Consider the following 23,611-nt stretch of genomic DNA (forward strand, 5'->3'; position numbering starts at 1 on the left):
TGGTTAAGTATTAGGATGAAGTGTTGTTCCTTTCTATCCCAAAAGTAAGCTGATGACACATACATTATAATTTTTCCATAAATACTACTTTTCAAACACAGAATATTATGAGTATAATCTGGAACAATAATTCAAAGATTATTAAGGAAAGCAATACTTTGATACACAGTAAACATGGCTAAGTGGAAATAGTATCATAGTCAAAATTATGGGCAAAGAAAGGTATGTTTAGTACAAATAGTGTAGAAAGTTAAAAATTTAGATTTTTCCTCTTTAGAAATAGATGTTTTGATTAGATAATTACATATTGCATTCTAGGAAATATCATTAAGCAATTAATAATAGTATAAACATCTTACTTGTAACATATCAATTATCACAAAAATCATTAAATTTTTTATAACATCAAATTGATATTATTGGTTTAATTATAATACCAATAATATGTTTTGCTTTTATTCTTTTTGATTTATTATTAACTCTTGTTTTTCTTAACATTTATTATCTTTTTTCATTGGATTGTTTAAATAACAAAACGATATTAAATACATAAACATATAATTTAATTTAATAAAAATAATACTACTACACTATATTGATCATATAATATAATTCTTAAATATATTAATTGCATAGGTAATATAAAGTAATATAAATATTAATAAAATATTTAAATCAGGGACATATATCAATACAATAGACTCCAAACCGTTCACATAATAGATATATAAATATAAAATATAAAACATAAATTTATACTATTTCATGACATAAAACTAAATTTAGTTTTGACAAAATATAAAGAAGGAACTCGAGACAAATTATATTTATCTAAAATATATGTATAAATAGTTATTATAAAAGTATACACTCTTTTACAGGTAACATGTCTAAATAATAAAAAAAAAAAAAAATTGAAATGTATTAAAAATAATACATTCATATTATTGTATGCGTTTTCAAATGTTATTAACGGAAAAATCTAATAATTAGAGCATGTGAGCAGCTAATAGTTAAATAATTGACTATATATTATTGAAAACACATTTAGCAAGAGTGAAGTTCTCAATATATGTCCGCGATTCAAATTAAATTTCATTTAATAAAAAATACTAAATTACTAAAAATAAGTATATGCTTTATAGCCCTATAGAATTATCTTAATAAATCTCAATACCTTTGATATTTCTTAAATATTATGAATATCCATTATTTTAGATGTAAAATAAAAATAAATTTTGTTACATGTTAATAAAAAGAGCACCACAGATTCTTAATTGATGATATTTAACTAGTATGACTAAATGCTGTATTTGTGTATGGGCCGCTGTAGACAGAACTTCCACTGGAGGAAACAGATTTTTTGTGTCTTCTCATCAACAATATCAAAGCTGTTATTACTGTTAAAAGCATGAGGATAAGTCCAGCTATTGCAATACTTATAGCAAAATTTCGCTGAGAAATACAAATATTGTAAGGATCATCCAAAATCTATAACAAAATAATATAACTTTTATTATTAAAATACCTGTACAGTAAAGAAACACTTAAGCCAGTTTAAAATAAAATAATTTAATACACAGCACTTGAAAAAAATAACAATGGTATACTTTGTTGAACACAGACATTTGTTTATCCAACAAGTTATTATGTTTTTATATTCATAATAGTAACCAAATAATTCATAAAAAGTGACTGAAGATCAAAAAAAAAAAAAAAAAATCAATTAGTAAATTGATAAAATAAAAAAAATTTTATATATTCAAAGATAAAATTATTTTTTAAATTAATTCATAATTATTTAGTTTGATATGAATTAAAATATGTCACAATTTATTTTAGAAGTGGAAAACAAGACATATACTATAAAAATTTATGAATAGAAATTATTGAATTTCAATTTGTTACATGAGATTAATTGATATAAAATGTATGTAATTAATGCTTATTACATGCAATATTCAAAAATTGTGATTAAAATTACATATTATACTTAATATTTATTGAAATACTAAATAATAAATTGTTTTTTATACAAACACATTTTTTCATACTTTAAAAGAAATAATTAAAACATACCTTTTCTCGTGCTACTTGATCCATCTGTTCTGGATTACCTGAATCAACTCCTTCATTTACATAAAGGCCACTATATACTTCTATTGTAGCAGGACTTTCATCCTCAGTTGTTTGATCTTCACGTCGAAAACGTTTTCTATTGCTACAATTTGGTGGCTGAAATATAAATAAATTTAAAACATGTACCAAGTTGCAATTGTCTTTAAAAAAACTACCGTATTTGCACAACCTCCATTTGCTTTTAAACACAAATGAACATGACATTGATAATAAACAGAGGTAGTATATGGAAACTTATGAGCTTGAAAGTTCACCACTGCTGTAGTTTTGTTAGCACTATATTGAAATTGTCCCATTATATCATCTTCAATTGAACATCTAACATAAATAATTACAATTTATAAATTAAAATAAGTAAATAAAATATTTCATAATGTCTAATATGAAGTCATGAATTGTATAATAAGAATTATTCTGTTTAATTTTATTGATATTTAAATAAATTTATAACTGTTAAGATTTTAATAAAGATATTTATATTATATACTACAGGAATACACACACACACAATATATATATATATAAGAACTTACCCAGATTTATCAATAAGACGCTGATCACCCCAACCCAAACCATCACGAACTAAACAATCTGTAATAAACAATCCAAAAGTGTCTTCACTGTTAATTGAAATAACCATTGTCAAGGGATCTCCAATTTTCACATTTTCCGCTACATCTTGCTTTACAGTTTTCCCAGAGAAAATTTTCATTGTACACGTTGGCATCTTGGCAGTTTCAATCATTGCTCCTTCATCAGTTGTGCTACAAAATTATAAAAAGTATAGGTGTTAACATGCATAGATTATTATTTATTTATTAAAAATTAAAATACTACTATATTAACCATTTAAAATTTTTTTTTAATCAACTACTAAATTGGCAATAATCAATAAAATGTTTAAATTACAAACATTATGTTAAATTTAATTTCTATTAATATTTGTAATGTACTAATATTTAACACTTCTATAATATTATTTAGTTAAGCATGAATGTTAAAAAGTTTTTATTCATTTTAGTAAATTAAAATTAATGGTGTTTTTAATAAAAGATAATATATTTGGTATTAATAGTTAAAATAAAAGGTTACCAAAAGTATACTTATTATTGTTTCTAGTACTCAAATACTGTTTTTGTAAATATATGATTTAAAAAAAAACAAAAAACTTAATTTTCTTTCATGAATATCAATTTGAACAATATTAATTTTAAACATGAAATAATATAGAATAATAATGTATAAATTATTAATTTCATAAACTCTACACTGTTAATATAATTATAAGTATTTCCTTAAGTAATGAAAAATATTTTAAATTATAAGAAACTTTACCTCATATTTAACACATTAGTTAACAGCTGATCATTTGTTTGATATTTACAACGAATATGAAAGCCTTTACCCTGATTTGTCACCAATTTTCTATGAGGTTGCAAAACTATTGTATTGAAGTATTCTACTAAACCATCATTCTAAAAATATTATTTTTATTTTTAATATATGTATTATTAAATTTAATAATATATATTATACACATTATTTAAATTTACTTACTAGATATGTACTCATTGTATTACATGATCTTAACGGAAGTTTATAAACCACAGGACTTTTTTCATAATTGAATTCAGCCATACAACTTGAATTTTTGGATAAGCCCTTAGGGTAAATTATTCCGGTGAATGATTTTGACTTTGTATCAATAGTTACACTTATTTCTTTATTGTTACATTCTATAGTAATATCTTTAGACATATCATTTAGATCTATATGGGTAATAAAAAAAATTAATTAATACCTATTTTAAAGTAAAATTGTTTTCTGAGTTAGAAATATAGTAATATGTTTTTAAAAATAATTTAAATTTTAGTACATGCTTAGCTATAAACATAGTTAATCATAAAGAGTAAACCTTTTATTACAAAACTAATAAAAATGTTCTAAAAAGTGTTTTTATTAATTTATAAAAATAAAACTATTTAAAATATATACCTGATAAAGCATCATTAGACATCAGGTGATCAGCACGAACACAGCATAATGCTAACTAAAATGAAAAACAATTTATAAAATATGTTAATTACATCATAAGTAAACAAATACCTAAAAATCTTTGTAAATTAAATTTGTTTTTCAATGGAACATTAAAGTGATTATTCAATAATAAAGTTCTGTAAATATTGCATTTATAAATTTAGTTACTAAATATTGCTAATCATATACAGACAGAGATAATATATATTTTATTATATTTAGGCTAAGCAATCTTCATAAAAATTGAATAAGAATATAATGTAAAGGTACAAGTAATTTAATTTTTAAATTCTATGATTAGGTACTCACATATTATTTAGTAAAATAGTTAATATTATACTTGTAAAATAAAATATTTTTTATTTTAAATTAAATTCATTGACTTTTGTAATAGGTTAAAATTAAATTATCTAAAGATTAAAATTATATACTATTTGAAATTGGCTTAAACATAAATGTATTTTTTTAGTTATAAATACTTACTGCACACAAAAGAATGCATTTATTAGCCATGGTATAATCCTAAAAAATAAAATACATTTAATTAGTCTAAATAAGTAATTGTCAAAAAAAGCAATAGTCTAGTGTCTACAAACCATTGGGTCTCAAAATAAAATATAATACTATATACACATATAAGTACTGCAAATATAGGTATAATCGATAAGTTAGAAGTTAATTGTTAACAAATTATAAATTTAACTCGATAAGTTAAAATTTTTTATAGAAAAAAATATTAACTTAACTCAGTTTAAAAAAATTTAATTTTTTTTTTTAATTAGTACCAATGTAAATTGCATAAAGAATGATCTGTCTTTCTAATTTACTAAATTATAAAAAACAATTTTGTTAAACTTTTATCATAATATACATTGTACAGTGTAAATACTCTTTTACGTTACATGATATATTATTTTTCAATTTAAACTATACACATCTCAAATTAATAACTTAACAAATATTAATTTTTTTTATATAAAATAGCAATTGAAGGTCATAAAACATTAAAATAATATAATTTATAATTCATAATTTTATTAAAAAAATTTTTAATATCAATTGCAAAAAGCTAAGTTATTTCAACTGTCAATTAAATGCCTTAAGTTCATGAATTGATTAGAAAATAAATTAACTAGTTGAGTTGAAACATTTAAAAAAATCAACTTTTTAACTAGTTAATGCCTGCTTTAACCTAGTAGTATCTATACAAAAAATACCTAATCTATTACTTGTTAGACATTATGACAATAATGATAAATGTATCAATTATTATAAATTTAAGTTAGTCTTAAAAAGGAAGGTTAAACATTTTTGATTGACTGCTTAGAATTACAATGACAGTTTATAATTACTATGTAATTAATCATGTAAAAAGAAATATTTTCAATAAATGTCTATTTAAGTTGCATTTCATGAACATGGGTAGTATCTAGTACATTGACCGAGTCCAGGCTCAACAAGTGGATACGGAAATAAATATTTAACTGTTTTAAAATGTTGAATTGTTTCTATTTTGCAGGTTCATTTTCTTTTTTTTTATATATTTAAATTCCTTGATAATTAGGAAGGTATATTTTTCTGTTGTGTTTACTACAAAACAATGAACATAAATAATTCTTCAACGTCATAAAATCATGAAAATGCACCAAATAATATCATGTAGTCTGGTTGAAGAACGAGAAAACTTAAGTCAATACATTCCTTCACTAAGTGCAACTTATACTAGCAACCTCCAAGGTTTATTTATGTCATATATCTTGGCATATAAAAACCTTAATAGTATATCGCATCTGCTTGTATGGTCTCCGTTTCAAAAATGTACAACATAGCTATTTACATTCGATAAAAACAATTTTATGCCATTCACTTTTTTATTAGAATTATTTGACTAATTAAAGTTGAGACTGAAAATTAAGAATATTAACTGTGTCTGAATGTGGGTTTTATGATATTTTAATTTTCAAGCGAACCATGAACATTTTCAAACTGTATTATTTTATCTTTACATTTGATACTGGGCTAATTCACTCTAACATAAAAGCTCATTTGATTCCTTTAAAAGTTGTGCGCTTTTAAGACAGAGACGTCACATAGGTATGCGTGTGACATCCTCTTAACCACCCGCGGCAGTAACTACGGATATACGGTTGAGGGCGACACTGAAGGATACGATAAAGACGGGTAATAAGTATAACACCTAGGGTAGGATAAGTAAGTATTGTACTCACGGGGTTGGCAGTGACCGTCAACGGTGTCCGCCAGACGGGAAAATGGCGGAATCCGACGAACGACGCTGTTACGACACGACGACGACAACGACGGCGACGATGACGAACGGCGACAACTGCAGCGGACAAAGCGGGTCCGCGACGAAACACAGGATTTTTTTGTTATTCGTGAGGCGGCGGAACGTCGTCGTCGTGTCGTCGTCAGTGAAAGGTTCCGGCGTTGCGCAATCCGCTATGACTGGTTCTGACCCGTACGAACTACGAACGCGGTACTCGGCAGGTGGGTGGGTGGGTGTTACACACGAATGACGACACGTAGGTAGGATAAATACATATTATTACTATTATAGTGACTCGCGACGTTGTCCCACTCTTCCGTTTTCGACGTCGCCGCCGCCGCCGCCGAAGACGACCGGATAGGTCGTCAGGTGTAGCTGCGGCGGTGGGTGGTGGTAGTGCCGCCGACGGTTTTCGCCCCCGCAACATGTCCATACAGGTAATAATAATTATTATTACGCATAGTGCTGGTACAACGATATTTTATTATTATAACGATTACGACCATCAGATCCATTACTACGTAGGTAGGTATAAGTAGATACCTAATAACTGTATAGTCTCACTATAATATAGTCTCAGTAGTAGGCACACCAGTAGTGTAAATAATATGCCCGAGTGGTACCTACTTTGAAAAATATGTAGATACGTATTTAAAACACACGCCGAACGCTACCACGGTCACTGTAGGCGCATTTTAAGTCTTTTGGAAAAACAAAAATTTGATCTGAATTTATAAACCTGATTTTTTTAAATTAATATAATATTATATAGTAATTTTATATTTATTTTAGCATTTATATACTTGGCATAGATGCGTTTTTTTCTTTAAATAAGTCATTATTGTAAAATGTACATTTAATTTTTCACGTCATGTTCATATTAACATAATTTGTTCGAAATATTGTCTACTGCAATTTTATTTGCATACCATTAGGCTTAGAGACTTCTAGCATATATGTGTATTTTTATTTTTATTTTTCTTTAATTAATATTGCAGGTTTAAATATAAATTCTGCTTAAAATATTTAAGAATCTACCTAAACGTAAAATTTGTTTTGCATATTTTAAGGATTTTAAGTATCATCTAACATTTGAGTACCTTTTATCTATTTTTTTTAACTAGGTATATCTACAATCTACATATTTCAGAGAAAATAATGTGCACATCAAAATTTTATTTAAATTAAAATGAGTAAAATGCAATTTAAAATGTATTTTATGTTATTTTAAATAAAATGTTGTATTTGTATATAAGACTATATTGGAGATAATAAGCTTACTTATTCACGTTCCTTACAAATCGCCATCGATGATGGATGTCGGATGATGGTCTTTTTATAACACATAAAAATAAAACATAATTTTAGGTAATATTGTAATATTGACTACTTATCACTTATTATTTATTTTTAGGATTGGATAGCATTGATTCGAAAACCATGCTTTATGCTATGCAAAAAGTATTTAAAACACCTTTTAAATACCTACGTATATTTTGTCATCTATCTACCTACCAACTAAAAATCATGATTTTAAAAATATACTTTCACTCAAATAATTAAAAATATTTCATATTAAGTATCTACCTACCTATATAGTCAGGTTTTTAAAATTTCGAATAAAAACTATAAAAAATCGATCTTTTAAATGAAATAGTAAAAATTGAAAGTACAAATTCATGATTTATAAATGTAATACTTGTACATTCTAAATACAATTGCAGTTTAAAATCTATATGTTTATTTTAAAAAGAAATATCGTTTTATCTATCTAATTTTTTTTTTGATTTATTGTACCTACTTTAACTGTCATTGATGTCTATTTTCAAAAATATATACCATCCTTTAAATGTTTTACCAAAAATTAATACCTATGTTCTAAAAATATTTTTGTATTTTTTCATCGTCAATAGCATATACCATTTTTTCATTTTTTATACAATATTTTAAGCTTTTTATAGTGCATACAAATTCGTACTTTACGAACAACTAAAAATATTCCAAATGAAGTATTGTTGTACGCGTGCACAATATATAGGTAATATAACTATATTTCTATGTAATAGTATAATAAGAATGTCACTTAGATTATGTTATGGTTAAGTATACACATCTATATAAAAAATTATAAAATTATTTTTCATACGTATCGCATAAATGTACATATACTCGTAATATAGTATTATATCTGTTTTAACTTAAAATATAGGTATACCGTATACTTCAGTAAAAAAGGTACATTAGTACGAACAATTTTTGCGCGTATACCTATATACAACATTCGCATATAAGTACGCGGCTATTCGCCTACTCCTTAGTCCTTATTTGGAAGTGGTTACACCGTAACAGTCGCCAGTCACACACGTACACAACGGCATTGCATAATAATATTATTCTTTTATTATATTATGGAGGACGACAGTGAAAATGTTACGAAAATCGACTCTACTCACGGGCGCGACGACCTCGGATACTATGCGTTGGTAGGTGTAGTTATATATTTAGGTATACATACATATAATATATAAACTTACCTTTAGGCTCCAATTTAACAATACCACATACAGTACAGTGGTGCCCAAAAAGTATTTAATACTGATATAGCTCAAATCTGTGTATTATACACATATTTTTCTCGTTATACTGTGAAACTATAACTATGTAGATTTTATAAATAGATACATGGTTAACATAAATAATATACGTACAGTACCTATCTACAATACATACTATAAAAATGTTGGAAAAACAATAGATAATATTGTCTACAGTATTAATTTATTAGTTTTAAAAAAAATCATTTTTCAATTATTTAGGCTCCGTAAATGTTAATATTTTTAATTGTGTGTGTTTTTATTTTATAAATGTCATACTCATAATATTGAATAATATAAATTAGGTACAACTTTTTTTTAATAATCATTCCTAAATTAAGGGGCAACAGTTAGGCAATTTATAATTTAGTTTTCGCTCGAGATGTACCTATGTAGGTACCTACAACTTACAAGTTATATAATTGATTATTATTAGTGTGAGAACAGTCAGGTTCAATTTGGATACCGACAAAGATCACTCGTATGCACATGCACATGTAAATAATTTTAATACTCAATAATAATATAAAATACACAATACCGCGAATGTTGAGGCAACTTGTTTATTGATTTGATAACATTCAAGTAGGTAGATTAACAATGTATGATTTTAATTCTAAAAAAATATATGAGTTCAACAAAAAAATATTAGTAGATCGTACGGAATACTTACCATTTTTAATTTTTAATTATGAATTAATTATATCCATATTTTAATTTTTTCAATAATTACAACTAAAAATAAAATCAGATTAAATTTTTTCAAAACGTTCTATACAATCTATAGATATTTTTCTGATGAATTCATTATCAGTATTATATCAGACACGTAAGCTTATCTTAATTTTGGCTAAACTTAAAGTCTTTTGAAGTTTTGAACTATAAAATTAACTTTAATACGAGTAAGTAGTATAATATATTTATTAAAAATAAAATAAATATAAATTTATTAAATTTGATTTTTGGTCTTAAATATTGTATAGCTATATATTTTTGTATAAGATTTATTATTGTTTTTCAAAATCAATTATTATTATGATCAAAATATAATCAATTTATGTTAAAACACTATATACTTTATACCAGAGATTTAAAGAACTAAAAGTGATTAAAAATAAATAAAGAGATTTTAACGCTGGATATGTATAACCAATAATAAAAATATATTTCCAGATTTAAAGTTGCAAGTACATTTGTATGGGTGGTTGTGTTAAATATGAAAGATTTCACCTTGGATAATAACTAGAGGTTAGGGCTCGGGCGTTATTGCATTAAAAATGTTATAAAATTGATTGCATTATTGCAAAAAAACTCAAAATTACAATGAAAATAATTTTTTTTACCAAAACTATATAAAAAAAAATAAAAAAAATATCAACAAATTATTTTATGAAATGGATTAAATAATTTTATAAAGTAGTTAATAAAAATAATTTAATTAGATAGATTTAAATAATTAAATTATGTAAAAATACAAAATCAAATTCTCATAATTGAAAATCTGATAAATTGTCTAGTATTTTCTTATTTTTTCTGGAACCTACAAATAATTTTATCAAAATTTAAAACGTTTTATTTAAACTATTTTTTTTTTTTATTTTTTTTTTTTTTTTTTTTAAGACGAAGTATTAACGAAATAACCTCAGATTATTTTTATATAAATTAACAAAAAAAAGTGAAAATGCAAAAAAATACCTATATAAATTCGTATTGAAAATGATAAAAATCAACAAAATTACAATAAAATTGAAAAAAGTAGAAAATTGCAAAAAGTTGCAGTTAAAATTCTTAGATATTAATTTTTACTTGTTTGAAACAAATTTATAACCTACTTAGCAACGAATCCGAACATTAGAAAAAAAAGTTCCAAATGCTGCAACATCCAAGTATTATTAATAACTAAATATCTATAACTTAAATACTTAATGTTTCATTAAATACGTAATATATTGATGTGTATACTACATATACAAACAACTGAATAATAAAAACAAAAATAAATATTTTTTGTTATAAAATAAAATATAATCAAATAATAATAAAAATGTCAATACATAATCGCGTCCTTCAGTAATTCAATATCTATATAATTAGTAACTACGTATCTAAAGATGGTAGATATTTGTCCTATGTACTGTTACATGGTTATTGGGTACCTATATATATAAGATGTTTATTATTATTTTAGTTGCCTATAACATTTGACGTCTATATATTATAAAATAGCCTATAAGGCTATAGGTTATTTATGGTTATATATGAGTTATGACGAAATAAATCATAAAAAAATCATAAATTGAGTTCTTAGAACTATAATAGTTATATTTATTCTGAATATTTTTTTCGTCCCCTACGCGAAATTGAAACTTATTTTATTAGTAGTTCAAGAGAATAAATAATTAATTTATATCGATTTCATAAAGTGGCTACAACATATCCATTAATTTGTCAAAAATGTAAGATTATTTTTGTCTAGTCACACTGATTTGTTAATGCTTACGTATATTTTTAATGGTATGCAAAATTTTTGGAATAACAGTGTCGCTAAAAAAATAGAATGACGAGAAATATCATTTTACCAGTAGCGCTGATATTTCAACAGGTATTGCAAATTTGTACCCCATAAGAATCCGTGTTAAACTCAAAAAGTGTCCTTTCTGGTTATTTTGTGATAAAACGTTCAATATTTATCAAATTGTTATGAAAATAAAATAACTAGTTGGTTTTATTCTTATTTCTTTTAATCTAGAATAACTACAGAGACCGTTTCAGTTGAGATTATTTTCATATCCTAAAATTAATTTATTGTATAATTTTAAACGGTAGGTATATACCTATTTAAAATGGTATCAGAAAATAGTTGTGATTAAATAGTTTCAATACTTTTGTTTTTCTTCTGGTCCGTTTAATGTTAATTATTTTTGTTAATTATTTGGTAATTTTTAATGCATTTCAAGTGAATTCAGTATGTTTTACTTGTTCCTAGTGGTACAATGAATAACTATTTTTTTTCATTTTTTTTTTGGTTTCTTGTACTCAACTGTATAATAAATGCAATCAATTCCGGCCGCCTGTCGTTATGGTCTATAATTTTATTTTAGTTTAAAAAATTATCCTTATACATCTTATTTAAAAATAATTTTAGAAAATTCTTCAAACGTATAATATAGATATACATAGTTTTTTCGAGATATTTATATTTCCAGTAGTAAATTTAATATTGAAACGAGGTGTGTTATGACCAAATTTAGTGGTATCGTAATTGAGTTTGTTTTTATTTTCATATTAAGTGTGTTGTGTATGATATTTTAAATTTTAAATGAGATATATGATTGTTGAAATCTATTATTTTAAATAGTCATATAGTGTTAAAAAACTATAATATTGTAAAAAACTCTATTGATGGATAATAATTTATATAATAGCTGATAAGTTTGATTCAAGGTAATCTCCCATTATGTTTAGGTGAACAATCAGAAGTAGATTCTACTGAAGGCGAATTTGGTAAACAATACTTTTGAGAGCTGAATGTAATGTGTCTCAAATTCATATATATGCCTTGTTACCTTATTCGTTAAAATCTTTATCTTAAGATCAAAATATTGAGTTGATAGAGAGAATTTATGTGTTCATCAACCGTCATAGTCAATAATTAAATGTTTAATAAACATGGTTTTTGTTAATTTTCATTGAAATTGTTGTTTTTTAGAACTAATTATAATTATAATTATTGTTTTAATTTTAATTTTTTATTTTACGATGTGTGAAAGCATAATATGTAAGGATGTTTGTTTTTTTTATTTTGTTATAACTACTAAACTACTATAGCATATATTATTGAATGGTCGACTAATTGATAATGTATGTGAAGTAAACTACACATAATATTCAGTAAATACTAGTTTTAAAAGTATTAAGGTAATTTTTCATGAAAAAGTTACTACTTAACTTTTAAAAGTTTGCATTAGATTACTTTAAAATATTCAATTTTCACAGGATCATCATGAAACCAAAACCAAAAAACTTTTCATAACTATTTTGATCTAAGAACTTTAAGTTCATTGTGTTTATTTCAGAGATTTATAAAATCAAAAAATCAATTATAAAGCATAAGAAATACTTTGTTCTAAAATTACTACTTTAAATGACTAATAACATATTCAATATTCATTATCTTGAAACCAAAACCAAAAGATTTATCACTATCTTAGTCTTAAAAACTTAACATAAAGTTTACCATGTTTTTTCAATAGTTTTTATGATCCAATAACAGTTTTATCATACATAAAATACTACTCAAATCTTAATTTATTAAATTTTAAATTGAATAACACACTTAATATTCATTGGATCATCTTGAAACTAAAACTAAATGTAAATTAACCTAATTATAAAAACTATATAATAAAATAATAAAAACTTGTTTTTTAATTCATTTATTTAATTAAATAATGGTAATTATATATTCTTAATAATTGTATAATAAAAAAAAATAGTTAACCAATTTGTAAATGATAAAATAATCCTATTAACTAGTGAAAAATGTCAAAGTTATGAAATAATTTTTTTTTTATAATGTCGGTGTAGCAAAATAATGAGGTGCTACTTCTAATAATAATGACGGTGTTATTTCAACCAAATTTTTTATGTATGTTTTTGTAGTTTCCAGAAGTTCATCATACAGGACCCTAAAAATAACACAAAATTAATAATTATTTCTTTAACATAATTAAAGCAAAACTTTTCAAAGATACGATTTCAATGTAAAATTTTTTTAGTAAAATTTACAATTTTTAAATTTAAATATGATTGGAATTGTAAGTTTTGTATGTATTTTAGGTTTCATATATAATTTTTTATTCATGTTAGTTTTATATGTAACAATTGTAAATTTTAATAGCTTATTAAAAATAATTTATTAGAAGATAAAAATAAAATTTATAGTTCATGAACAATAGTTAAATATTAATTGGTACTATTCTTACAGAAGTTAATATTAAAATTTGTTGTTTTAGTTTAAAGAATTTTAAAGGACTTATTTATGATTTGATAATACTTGTTCTTAAACTAATTAAATAATTGTATTCAAGAATATACAATATTCACGTGTGATTATAATAAATGAAATTTATTTAAATAATATTGAAATGGAATACTTTTTACAAAATGGAGTAAGAATAAACATTAAATATTATTTATTTTTACTTAACAGTTTTTAGTTGAAATAGGCAACTTAATATGAAAATGGGGGAAGTATAGTTCATTAAATAATGATATTATAAAGAAATTTAAGTTGTATTATCATAATCTGCTTAACATTTATCATTTACACAACAAATATTAACATATTATTTATGATGTATTCTCCTTAAGTATAAATTAATGAGTATGATAATAGTTTACCATTGTGGTTGATTCACATAATTCATAACAGATTTGGGATGAAAATAAAGATCTTCATCAAGACCAACCGATCTATAAACTCCTGTATAATGTAAATAAGCAGCATTTTTGAAAAGTCCAGATGCAATACTCTTTACAATAATTCTTGTGTTACCTACATTTTGGAAAAAAGTAATATTTATTTCTATAAAACATTGAGTTATAAAAATTTATATTCACCTTTGCAAGATTTAAGTGGAATTTTTGATGACCTCATTAAATCTATTAAATGTGAACGGATTTTACGTGCTTTGCATAATTCATTATAATTTATAAAAAATCGATGACACCATTGTTGACTATAAAGATTTTTTTCAAATCCATTGTAAACATTTAATAAAGTTAGTAGATCTCCTTCAGCAACTTCAAAATTCCTATGTTGTATTTTAGCTTTTTGTATTGTAGCTCCATACTTTGGGCGTACAAATGCATCTTGAAGTTGAAGCATAGCTAATATAGATACAATTTCTGAAGAACAACCCCATTCCGCAGACTTTAATAATATTCTTGAATGTTTTGCTGGTAATGGTAATTCAGCCATAATAGTTCCAAATGAATTTGTTAGATTTCCGAGTTCATCAATGGCTTCTAAAGCTTTTAACATCTCCATGGCATATAAGAGATTTTTAGCTGGAGGTGGACTTAGGAAAGGAAATCTTAAAACATTATTAATATAAATGGCTTTAAGTTGCAAAGTTACATCAGTTAAATCAGATCTCATCATTTCTGGAGGAGTAGCATTTATCAAATTTTGATAGGCTTCTTTTGTGTATAATCTAAAAATTAATTATATTGTGTGAAAATTAGCATAGCATATAATTTACTGTTTAAATATAAAATTGATTGTGTACCTATAAACTTTACCAGGTCGTTCTCTTCCTGCACGACCAGCTCTTTGAACTGCTGATGCTTTGGATATAGGAACAGCAATTAATGAATCAGCGCCAAACTTAGAATTAAACCACTTTAGTTTAACAAATCCACAATCAATAACTATAAATAAAAGATTGATAAAATTTGAAACATAATAATAATAATAATAATAATAATTATATACATTTTAATTTAATATATCATTGCTAATATAATAAATGAAACATAACAATAGTTGTAATAAAAATATTTTATTAATAAATATTGAAAGGTGATAGTATGAGATTTAATATAAATTTTACTAAGTAATATACATTATTTGTGTATATTAATTTAACAATAAATTATAATATGAAAATGATTAGATTTTCAAATAATATGTTTAGGACTTTATATAAAATATTCAGTGCTTTCCTTCAATTAAAAAATAAAATTATATATTTTTGGACAAACAATAATGAATTTGAAATAAATATCATGGTTAATGAATAATGATATATTATTAAATTTGATAATCTAGCTTAATCTTAACTCATTAAGAGTGTTAATAGCAATTATGTATACATATAAATATAAATGTTATATTTGAGAAGATTTATACTTAGATAACAATTTGTTTCAATTGTATTTATGTAATTTTTATATATTTCTTAAATTTAACGGGATTTAAGCGGCGATTTTATTATTTTTTGTCTAATACACTCACAACATAGGATTGTTTCTGAATTCTGAAAACAGATTTGAATTTGTTGCCAAGTCTTCTTAAAATCGACTTTCCTACATTTTTGATATTAACTCCTAAAAAACCACAATTATTGTTTTGGAAAAAAAGTAATTAAAAAAATAACATATTTTAAAATCAAAAATACGGGGAAGTCGATTTTAAGAGGATTTGATGACAAATTCAAATCTGTTTTCAAAATATTTATCACTTCATTACATACATTTTTATGTTGGAAATAGAACAATTACAGAACATCACAGTTTTTATCCTTTTTAAAAGTTTTTAATTATTTTAAATCTCTTAATTTTAATAATCAAGCAATTTTATGTTCTTTATTTGCTACATATATTTAAATTTTAATCTAACACAATTATTTATTAATGATACATTATTTTAGAAAATATTTACTCATTTCGATACATTAATACTATTTTTGTTTATTATCTTAGGCCAATGTACAACTTAATACACAAAATACATTCACATACATTTTTTTTTTTTTCTAAGAGTTATCTGAGAATAAAATCACCTTTTAAAATAATTTTAGAGAATAATATTTTTGGGGATTTGAGATACCAATTTAAGAAATATAATATTTAATAAATTCACTTTTTTAAATTAAATAGAAATTTAATAATAAGCTAACAATAAAAATAAATACATAATAAAATAAAAATAACAATAAACAAATATGTTTAACTAACTTAAAAAATATATACATTCAACTTATTTTTTAGTTTTCTTTAAAACCATTTTTTAATTTATATTTGTTAAATTTATTCTATTCTGTTATATAGTTATTTGATTGTATACTATATACTATGTATATTATTGTATTAACTTTTTGATTTATTTTATAAATTGAAATTACCATGAACAATTCCAGAAATTGTAACTGATGTCTCTGCAACATTAGTTGAAAAAACTACTTTTCTGTATCCTCTAGGTGCTGGGCGAAAGGCTTTGAGTTGTTCATCATTAGTTAATGTACCATGCATAGGTACAGGAAGAAGTTTTATTCTGTAAAAATCAAAAATTAAACATAAAACAATGTTATAATTTTAACACATAATAGTATAGAAAAAATAGCTCAATCAGTTTAATTTGGTGACCAAATTATTATAAATATAAAATTAACTGAGTATTAATTAATAATTTATGTATTTTGTAGTAATATCTACATTTAAATTACATTTATGTTTATTATTGGAATTAAAATATATTTGATTGATGTCTATAACTTTTTTTATATAATTTAATAAAGATTCTTATTGAAAATTATTCTAATATATATTATAATTTATAACTTTAACCTACTACCATATCAAACATTATAATACCAGGATGAATAAACAATAACTAGATATTTAATGAATCAAATTAACTAATGGTCCTTTAAACATAATTTAATAGCTTGCAATTAGCCCATTACATTTTATTGAACCATTAAATTAATTTAATCAGTTATTCGTGCAATTGTGTATACTATATAACAGAAAAAAAAGATGATATAACTAAACACATTTGTTGATATATAAACCCCATTTAATAGATAAATACTTAAAAAATATGTTACGATTATTTTCAAATAATTTAAAAATAAAAACTTATCATTTGATAATAATAATAAAAAAGTATGATAAATGTTTTTATTATTTTTAATCATACATATTACAATATTTGGTTGCTCATAGAAATTTAAAAAAGTTAATAAAAGTATTGACATAGAATTATTTTATTATTAATTTAGTAAAAATCAATAACTTGAATATTAAGATTAAAATATTTATAAATTTCTAGGGTAAATAAAGTAAAAAAGTTAAAATAAATTGGTACTTTTCATTAGGATTTTTAATGTTGTAATCGTCCAATGTATTAACGGCTTGCATTATTTCTTCTTTTCCTGTCAAAAACACAAGAATATCACCTAATGCACCACTTTGTTGAATTTTTAATACTGTATTAATTGATTCTTCTACATAATTTGGCGTTGGATCTAAAAAATAACATATTATTATAATTCATTTAACACCAAATTTAGTGTTATATATTTAAAAATATCACCTTTTAAGTAATAGATTTTTGTAGGATAGGATCTTCCTTCAATACCCAAAACAGTTGCAGTATCATTACTAGGATCATTGCTTTGGTTTAAATTAAAATATGATTTAAGTTGTGTGGAATCCAAAGTGGCAGATAAAATTATGAGTCTTAAAGTTGGTCGTTTCTGAAATTAATAAAAATAAAATATGCATTGCAAAATAATAAATAAATACAATTTAAAAAATAAGAATTAGATACAAACTTTCAAAACTTTTTTAATTAGTCCCATTAAAATATCAGTCATCAAACTTCTTTCGTGTATTTCATCTAATATTATTACAGAATAATTTACTAACAAAGGATTGCTCATCATTTCATTCAAAAGAATACCTTCAGTGATATACTATTTATAAAAATCATTTTGTTAAAATATATGAACAGAATATAAATATTATATAACATGAATAACTTACTTTAATTTTTGTACTTGGTTGACAACAGTTATCAAATCTAACTGAATAACCAACTAGTTGACCTAGGTTTGTTTTTTGCTCTTGAGCTACTCGAGTTGCTAATGTTATAGCACTTATTTTTCGGGGCTCAGTAATTACAATTGATTTGTCATTTTGGCATAAACCACTATCTAAAAGCATCTGAAAATAATTTTATATTGATAAACTATAATGAAAACTTTTTTACATTATTAACAATACCTATGTAAAAAATATAGTCAAGGAAATAAATTCATAAAAGTATTGTTTGCAGAAGCAATTAAGTAATTAAGAGTTCCTGGCAAGAAATTGGAGGATACATGTATTTAAATATTTCAATATTTGGTATAAATTTGTAATTATTAAAATATTATTATTAATGAACATAAAATAATATATTGAATTATTAGAGTAAATGAAATTAAACATACTTGGGACACTTGAGTACTTTTTCCACTTCCAGTAGATCCGACTAATATTAATGTCTGAAACTTTTCACATAGATATAAAACTTCATTACGATACTTGGTAATAGGCAATTTATTTCTTTGGCTTTGTAAATCCAATGACATATATGGATTATAAACAAATGAAGAGGATATAGCAGATTCAAAATTAGAATCCTCTTCTCCATATCCTGGTTTTTCATCTAAAATAAACATTTGTAACATAAAAAATAAGCAGAATTCATTAATTTAGAAAACAATAAAAAAAAAAAGTTGCATTGAATTTTTTATTTATACAATTTTATTAGTCGAGATATTTTGATCAAATTCTATGATAATATGTTTTAAACTCTTTTTTCAAAGTTTGATTTATGAAATTTAATTATGATATCATTAGTAATCATTGTTACTGCTAATGTCACAACTTTCAGAATTGATATTCAAATAGTGACTAGATTTTTATTTTTAAAAATTAACCAATTACTTTCTGAAATTTAGACACCAATAAAGAAATTATTTATTAGAAAACTTAAGATTATGGTTTTCACAAAAACCGTAATGCTTCATTCAGCTAATCAGAAAACCTCCGCTTAAATTTCAAGTAGAAAGTATACAAGTATTTTTGCTACAGCTATGATTAGTCTTCAAATGGCTGTATGTCTGGCTACATTAAATATAAATGTTCAAAGGAGTGATAGCTGCCACAAAAAATTAGTTAAGTTAGGTCACAACTGGAATTTTTTGAATAAGATATTTCAAAATTCAAACAGAGGAACAAAAATCATAAATTATAAGTTTCTTTAATCGAAAAAAAACGTGAAACTTTAAGATTAAATAAAATTTATTATTAAATTTCTTTTTAAGTAATGACTCAATGCAATTTATTTTGTGATTGTCTCTCATGTAATATTTTTTGGTGCTTTGAATAAGTGTTTAAAAATAAAAAAATAACTGCATACTAAATTTTATTGAAATTTGAAAAAATTCCACATTTTTTATTCAAAGAATATAATGTAATTTTTGTACTATAAAAGAAAATAAGAAACTTACCACAATTTTTAAATCGAAAACTGCTCATTTTGTTTATTGCCTTAGGTAGATAATAATATAAAATCGATGTCTGAATAAACTGTTGTATAATTTTAACTCGCAATTAATGTCATTTCGAGCAATCAAATAGTCATTCGAGTAATAAAATTAATAACACAAACCTGATAGATTGGAAACAATTTTGTCCTTACTAGTTAGTAATTACTATTAGTGATTTTCAAAATATTACGATTTAGTTATCACAGATTCGTTATCAAGTGGCTGCTGATGTATGTAAACAATAATTTAGGCGTTTGGCGTTTGGTTAATTATTTCCCCAGTCATTTAGTCCCTCGTTGTAGATGTAGACTATCAAGTGCGGAAGTACTACCCATAATGATATTATAGAGTTTTAGATTGTCAATAATAGGTACGTTAATATACTATTTGACAGAATTTTCTTCAGAATTTTCTATCTTCCATAATTTTACTTTATCCATTTTTAGTATATCATAAAAAGTAAATTTGGCGATATTTTTGAGTAATGGAATTTATATAAATATAAATATAAATTTATTTAATATATTTTTACAATTTCAAGTTTCTGTGGTTATTTGTTAAAGATGATAAACCTATATTTTAATGAAAATTGGTTTACCGTAAAATCTCTTGTTTTTCAAATTTTTTTTTTTTTTTGTTTCTTCCCGATTATTAAGGAAAGACATTTTGGTCATTTTTTTACTTTTGACCCTCCAAAAAATCAATTTGATCCAATATTCTACCCAAACCATTCACTAAAGTTGAAAATCAAAGCATTTTTATTGCTCAAAAAGGCGATGAAAAACACACAAAAAAGTAAAAACCGCATGTAAAATGAATATACTTATTACTTAGTTTAGAACTGTAAATGATGATTTAAGTAGACAACATTGGAATGTTTTAAGTTTTTACGGTTAATACTTATCGAAAAACGCTAAAATCGTTATTTTATGACTGAATATCAAATTTCAATTTTAGATGCTCATAAAAAGTACTTGTGGAATTACGCGTTACGCTCAATTATTTCTAAATTCCATTTTTAATGAATTAACGGGAACCTTAAATCAATTTTATAGTCTTAGATATGAATTTAATACAAAATATAAAACATTTTAAATTTACGTTGGCTAAGTATTTTCTATGAGCTAATTAATTATCGACAGAAATCGAGAAATCTTATCGTTTTTATCTAGGTCTCTGATTATTCGGAATCGAAATTAAAAATATTGAAATAATATGGCCCAATCGATTTCAAATAGAGACATTAAATATTAACTACGTTTATCAAATTAGTTGTCAGAAGTATTATCGAATTATTTTGTCTATCGCCTATCGATAGGACACTAGCGGATTGACAAAAAGTTTTATACAATTAAGAAGCATTCATTCTTTACGGAATTATTGTTCACTCGTTCACGTGCGTGACAATCACAGTATTGCTTGTGTGCATGTTTTTATTCTTATTTTTAAGCAGTCGCACACATACCGATGATCACTTTGCACACACATTTACACGATCCACACGCACGTATAGGTACTTAAATAATTGTCTAATTGAATTATTTAAGAACTCTCGATATCCAATCTGCAATAATATTAATCGTTAATGTTTAATTATATAACGGCTGATATATTCACGTCAATCACCGACTGATTTCAAAATATTACCATTACCTGAATATTGAAACTTTTTAGATTATAATAATGAAAGAATCAAATGTCAAAATTGTTGCGGTGAAACCCAAAAGCGCAAATCGTCAATTTTTTTCGATAGACCAAAAGCGCAAAAATAAATATTGTACCCGTTACACTATACGTTTCATTTAAAAATTATTAATTATTAATTTTAATTAAATATATAGTATTTTTATAATTCAAAATCAACCGTGATCGAGTTCAGTTGAAGTTTAGTATTATCTTATTGTATTTTATCGTAACGAACTACGGTGAAGGTTGATAATTAGGGTTAAGATATTTTATGACCTTAAAAAAACTAAAAAATAGATGCAAATATGCACAATATATATCAAAATATGCTCTTAAAAAAAAATTAAATGTGTCTTTAAAATTAGTTTGTTAGTTGTTACTAATTTAAAATGTATTATAGTAATGTTTGTATTACTATTTTTATAACTTTAAACTTAAATACAAATACATACAAATATGAGATTTTCAAAATTAAAAATATATAGGTACTTAAATATAATTTTATTTTTACCCAAAAGACACAAATAAATATACAAATGCAAGTGTAAGTCATTACTCATTATGACCTATCGGCATCATCACACTATCGCGATCATCGTTCTTAAACATGATTATATTGATTAATAAACGTTGAGTTGTAGTAAAGAAGATAAGTATTAATACCTAATATTAACTACACGCTTTTCTTGTTTTCGTTAGTTATGAAACCAACAATGATTACTTATGGGTTTATGTTTATGTTTATATTATATTTAAGTTATTTCTTGGCAGAATATACATTTATCTATAAAAATCCCCAAATATGCAAAATAAAATTGAATGTAGGTATCTGATTCTGTGTCATACAAAACGAATTTATTACTGGGTTTGCAATGTATACGACTAAAAGAAAAAAATATGCAAAATTTATAAACATCCTAACCCTATTGATCATCAATTAAAATATATTTAGTATAAACTTATGTCTAACTTATAAAATACACTTTATTCTTGTAAAATTTATTTGTGCTTATAGTTTGTTAAAAAGGAATTTATTTGTTTGCGCCTATGGATTATTTATTTTTGCGCTTTTGAGTTGAGTTTGAGTCATATTTTACGCTTATTGTTGTTATGAATAAGTACTTAACAATAGAGCGTCGTAGATTAGAACGTTAGATTATACAGGTTTTCAGAAATTTACCATAATTTTAAAATGTCTAGTTGAAAGGGGAAGGAATGACCAAAAGTGAAAAATTCCTAATATTTCACAAAAATTTACATATTATAAAATTTTAGATTTTTATAACTAAAGCTTGAAAACTTAAAAACAAGGTTCCTCTTAAAGTCCTAAATAATTCGTACTATTCAAAGACATTTAAATTTAAAATTTGGACAGAATTGGATATTTTAAATTTTAAACGAAGATTAATAATTTTAATTATTTAGTTTTACTTTAAAAATAATATTTACGAGAACTTGAAATTTTTAACGTAAATACATTATTTTATTGTACACACAAAATTATGAAATTTTCAAATGCAATATTTTCAGAAAAAATGAATTTAAATTTCAACTTAATTTAAAAAAACATATTTATTTATACTTTAATTTTAAAATACATTTAAACTATTAAGAGATTTAAAAATATTATAGAATTCCAAATTAAATCAAAACGCTATACCTACAATTTGACAAATAAATGTTTACCAATAACTGAAGACATATCTTTGAAGCACAGACCTTTCGTGTTAAATACATTTCTATAAAATAGAATTTTTGTG

At 23.8% G+C, this 23,611-nt stretch overlaps 2 protein-coding genes across 2 annotated transcripts; both read right to left on the bottom strand.

Annotated features, from left to right (window-relative positions):
* Window positions 1-1,166: 1,166 nt before the first annotated feature.
* On the bottom strand, window positions 1,167-6,696 carry LOC112599446. Its single transcript, XM_025346363.1, has 9 exons — window positions 6,405-6,696; window positions 4,660-4,698; window positions 4,135-4,189; window positions 3,697-3,908; window positions 3,475-3,614; window positions 2,673-2,903; window positions 2,295-2,457; window positions 2,080-2,235; window positions 1,167-1,491 (listed from the first exon to the last, which is right to left on the bottom strand). Exons 2-9 carry the CDS (start codon window positions 4,687-4,689, stop codon window positions 1,288-1,290), a joined length of 1,191 nt encoding a protein of 396 aa, XP_025202148.1. The 5' UTR covers window positions 4,690-4,698; window positions 6,405-6,696; the 3' UTR covers window positions 1,167-1,287.
* A 6,837-nt stretch (window positions 6,697-13,533) lies between these two features.
* On the bottom strand, window positions 13,534-20,349 carry LOC112599438 (probable ATP-dependent RNA helicase DHX35). The gene is made up of 11 exons (XM_025346357.1): window positions 20,127-20,349; window positions 19,062-19,279; window positions 18,613-18,792; window positions 18,402-18,542; window positions 18,161-18,323; window positions 17,933-18,092; window positions 16,968-17,116; window positions 15,351-15,492; window positions 14,680-15,275; window positions 14,461-14,614; window positions 13,534-13,745 (listed from the first exon to the last, which is right to left on the bottom strand). The coding sequence occupies exons 1-11, from the start codon at window positions 20,152-20,154 to the stop codon at window positions 13,628-13,630; spliced, it is 2,049 nt and encodes a 682-aa protein (XP_025202142.1). The 5' UTR covers window positions 20,155-20,349; the 3' UTR covers window positions 13,534-13,627.
* Window positions 20,350-23,611: the final 3,262 nt, after the last annotated feature.

The sequence above is a fragment of the Melanaphis sacchari genome, unplaced genomic scaffold (genome assembly GCF_002803265.2).
Source record: "Melanaphis sacchari strain LSU unplaced genomic scaffold, SCAv2.0 Contig51_pilon_pilon, whole genome shotgun sequence".
Classification (NCBI taxonomy): domain Eukaryota; kingdom Metazoa; phylum Arthropoda; class Insecta; order Hemiptera; family Aphididae; genus Melanaphis; species Melanaphis sacchari.

Coding starts and splice junctions, on each gene's coding strand:
- LOC112599446 (XM_025346363.1), bottom strand. CDS start 4,689: ATGGCTAATAAATGCATTCTTTTGTGTGCA. Junction 2,458..2,672: donor CGTCTTATTGATAAATCTGG/GTAAGTTCTTAT, acceptor TATTTATGTTAG/ATGTTCAATTGAAGATGATA. Junction 1,492..2,079: donor ATCAAGTAGCACGAGAAAAG/GTATGTTTTAAT, acceptor ATTTTGTTATAG/ATTTTGGATGATCCTTACAA.
- LOC112599438 (XM_025346357.1), bottom strand. CDS start 20,154: ATGAGCAGTTTTCGATTTAAAAATTGTG. Junction 18,093..18,160: donor AAAAATCTATTACTTAAAAG/GTGATATTTTTA, acceptor GTTATTTTTTAG/ATCCAACGCCAAATTATGTA. Junction 17,117..17,932: donor ATTAAAAATCCTAATGAAAA/GTACCAATTTAT, acceptor TGATTTTTACAG/AATAAAACTTCTTCCTGTAC.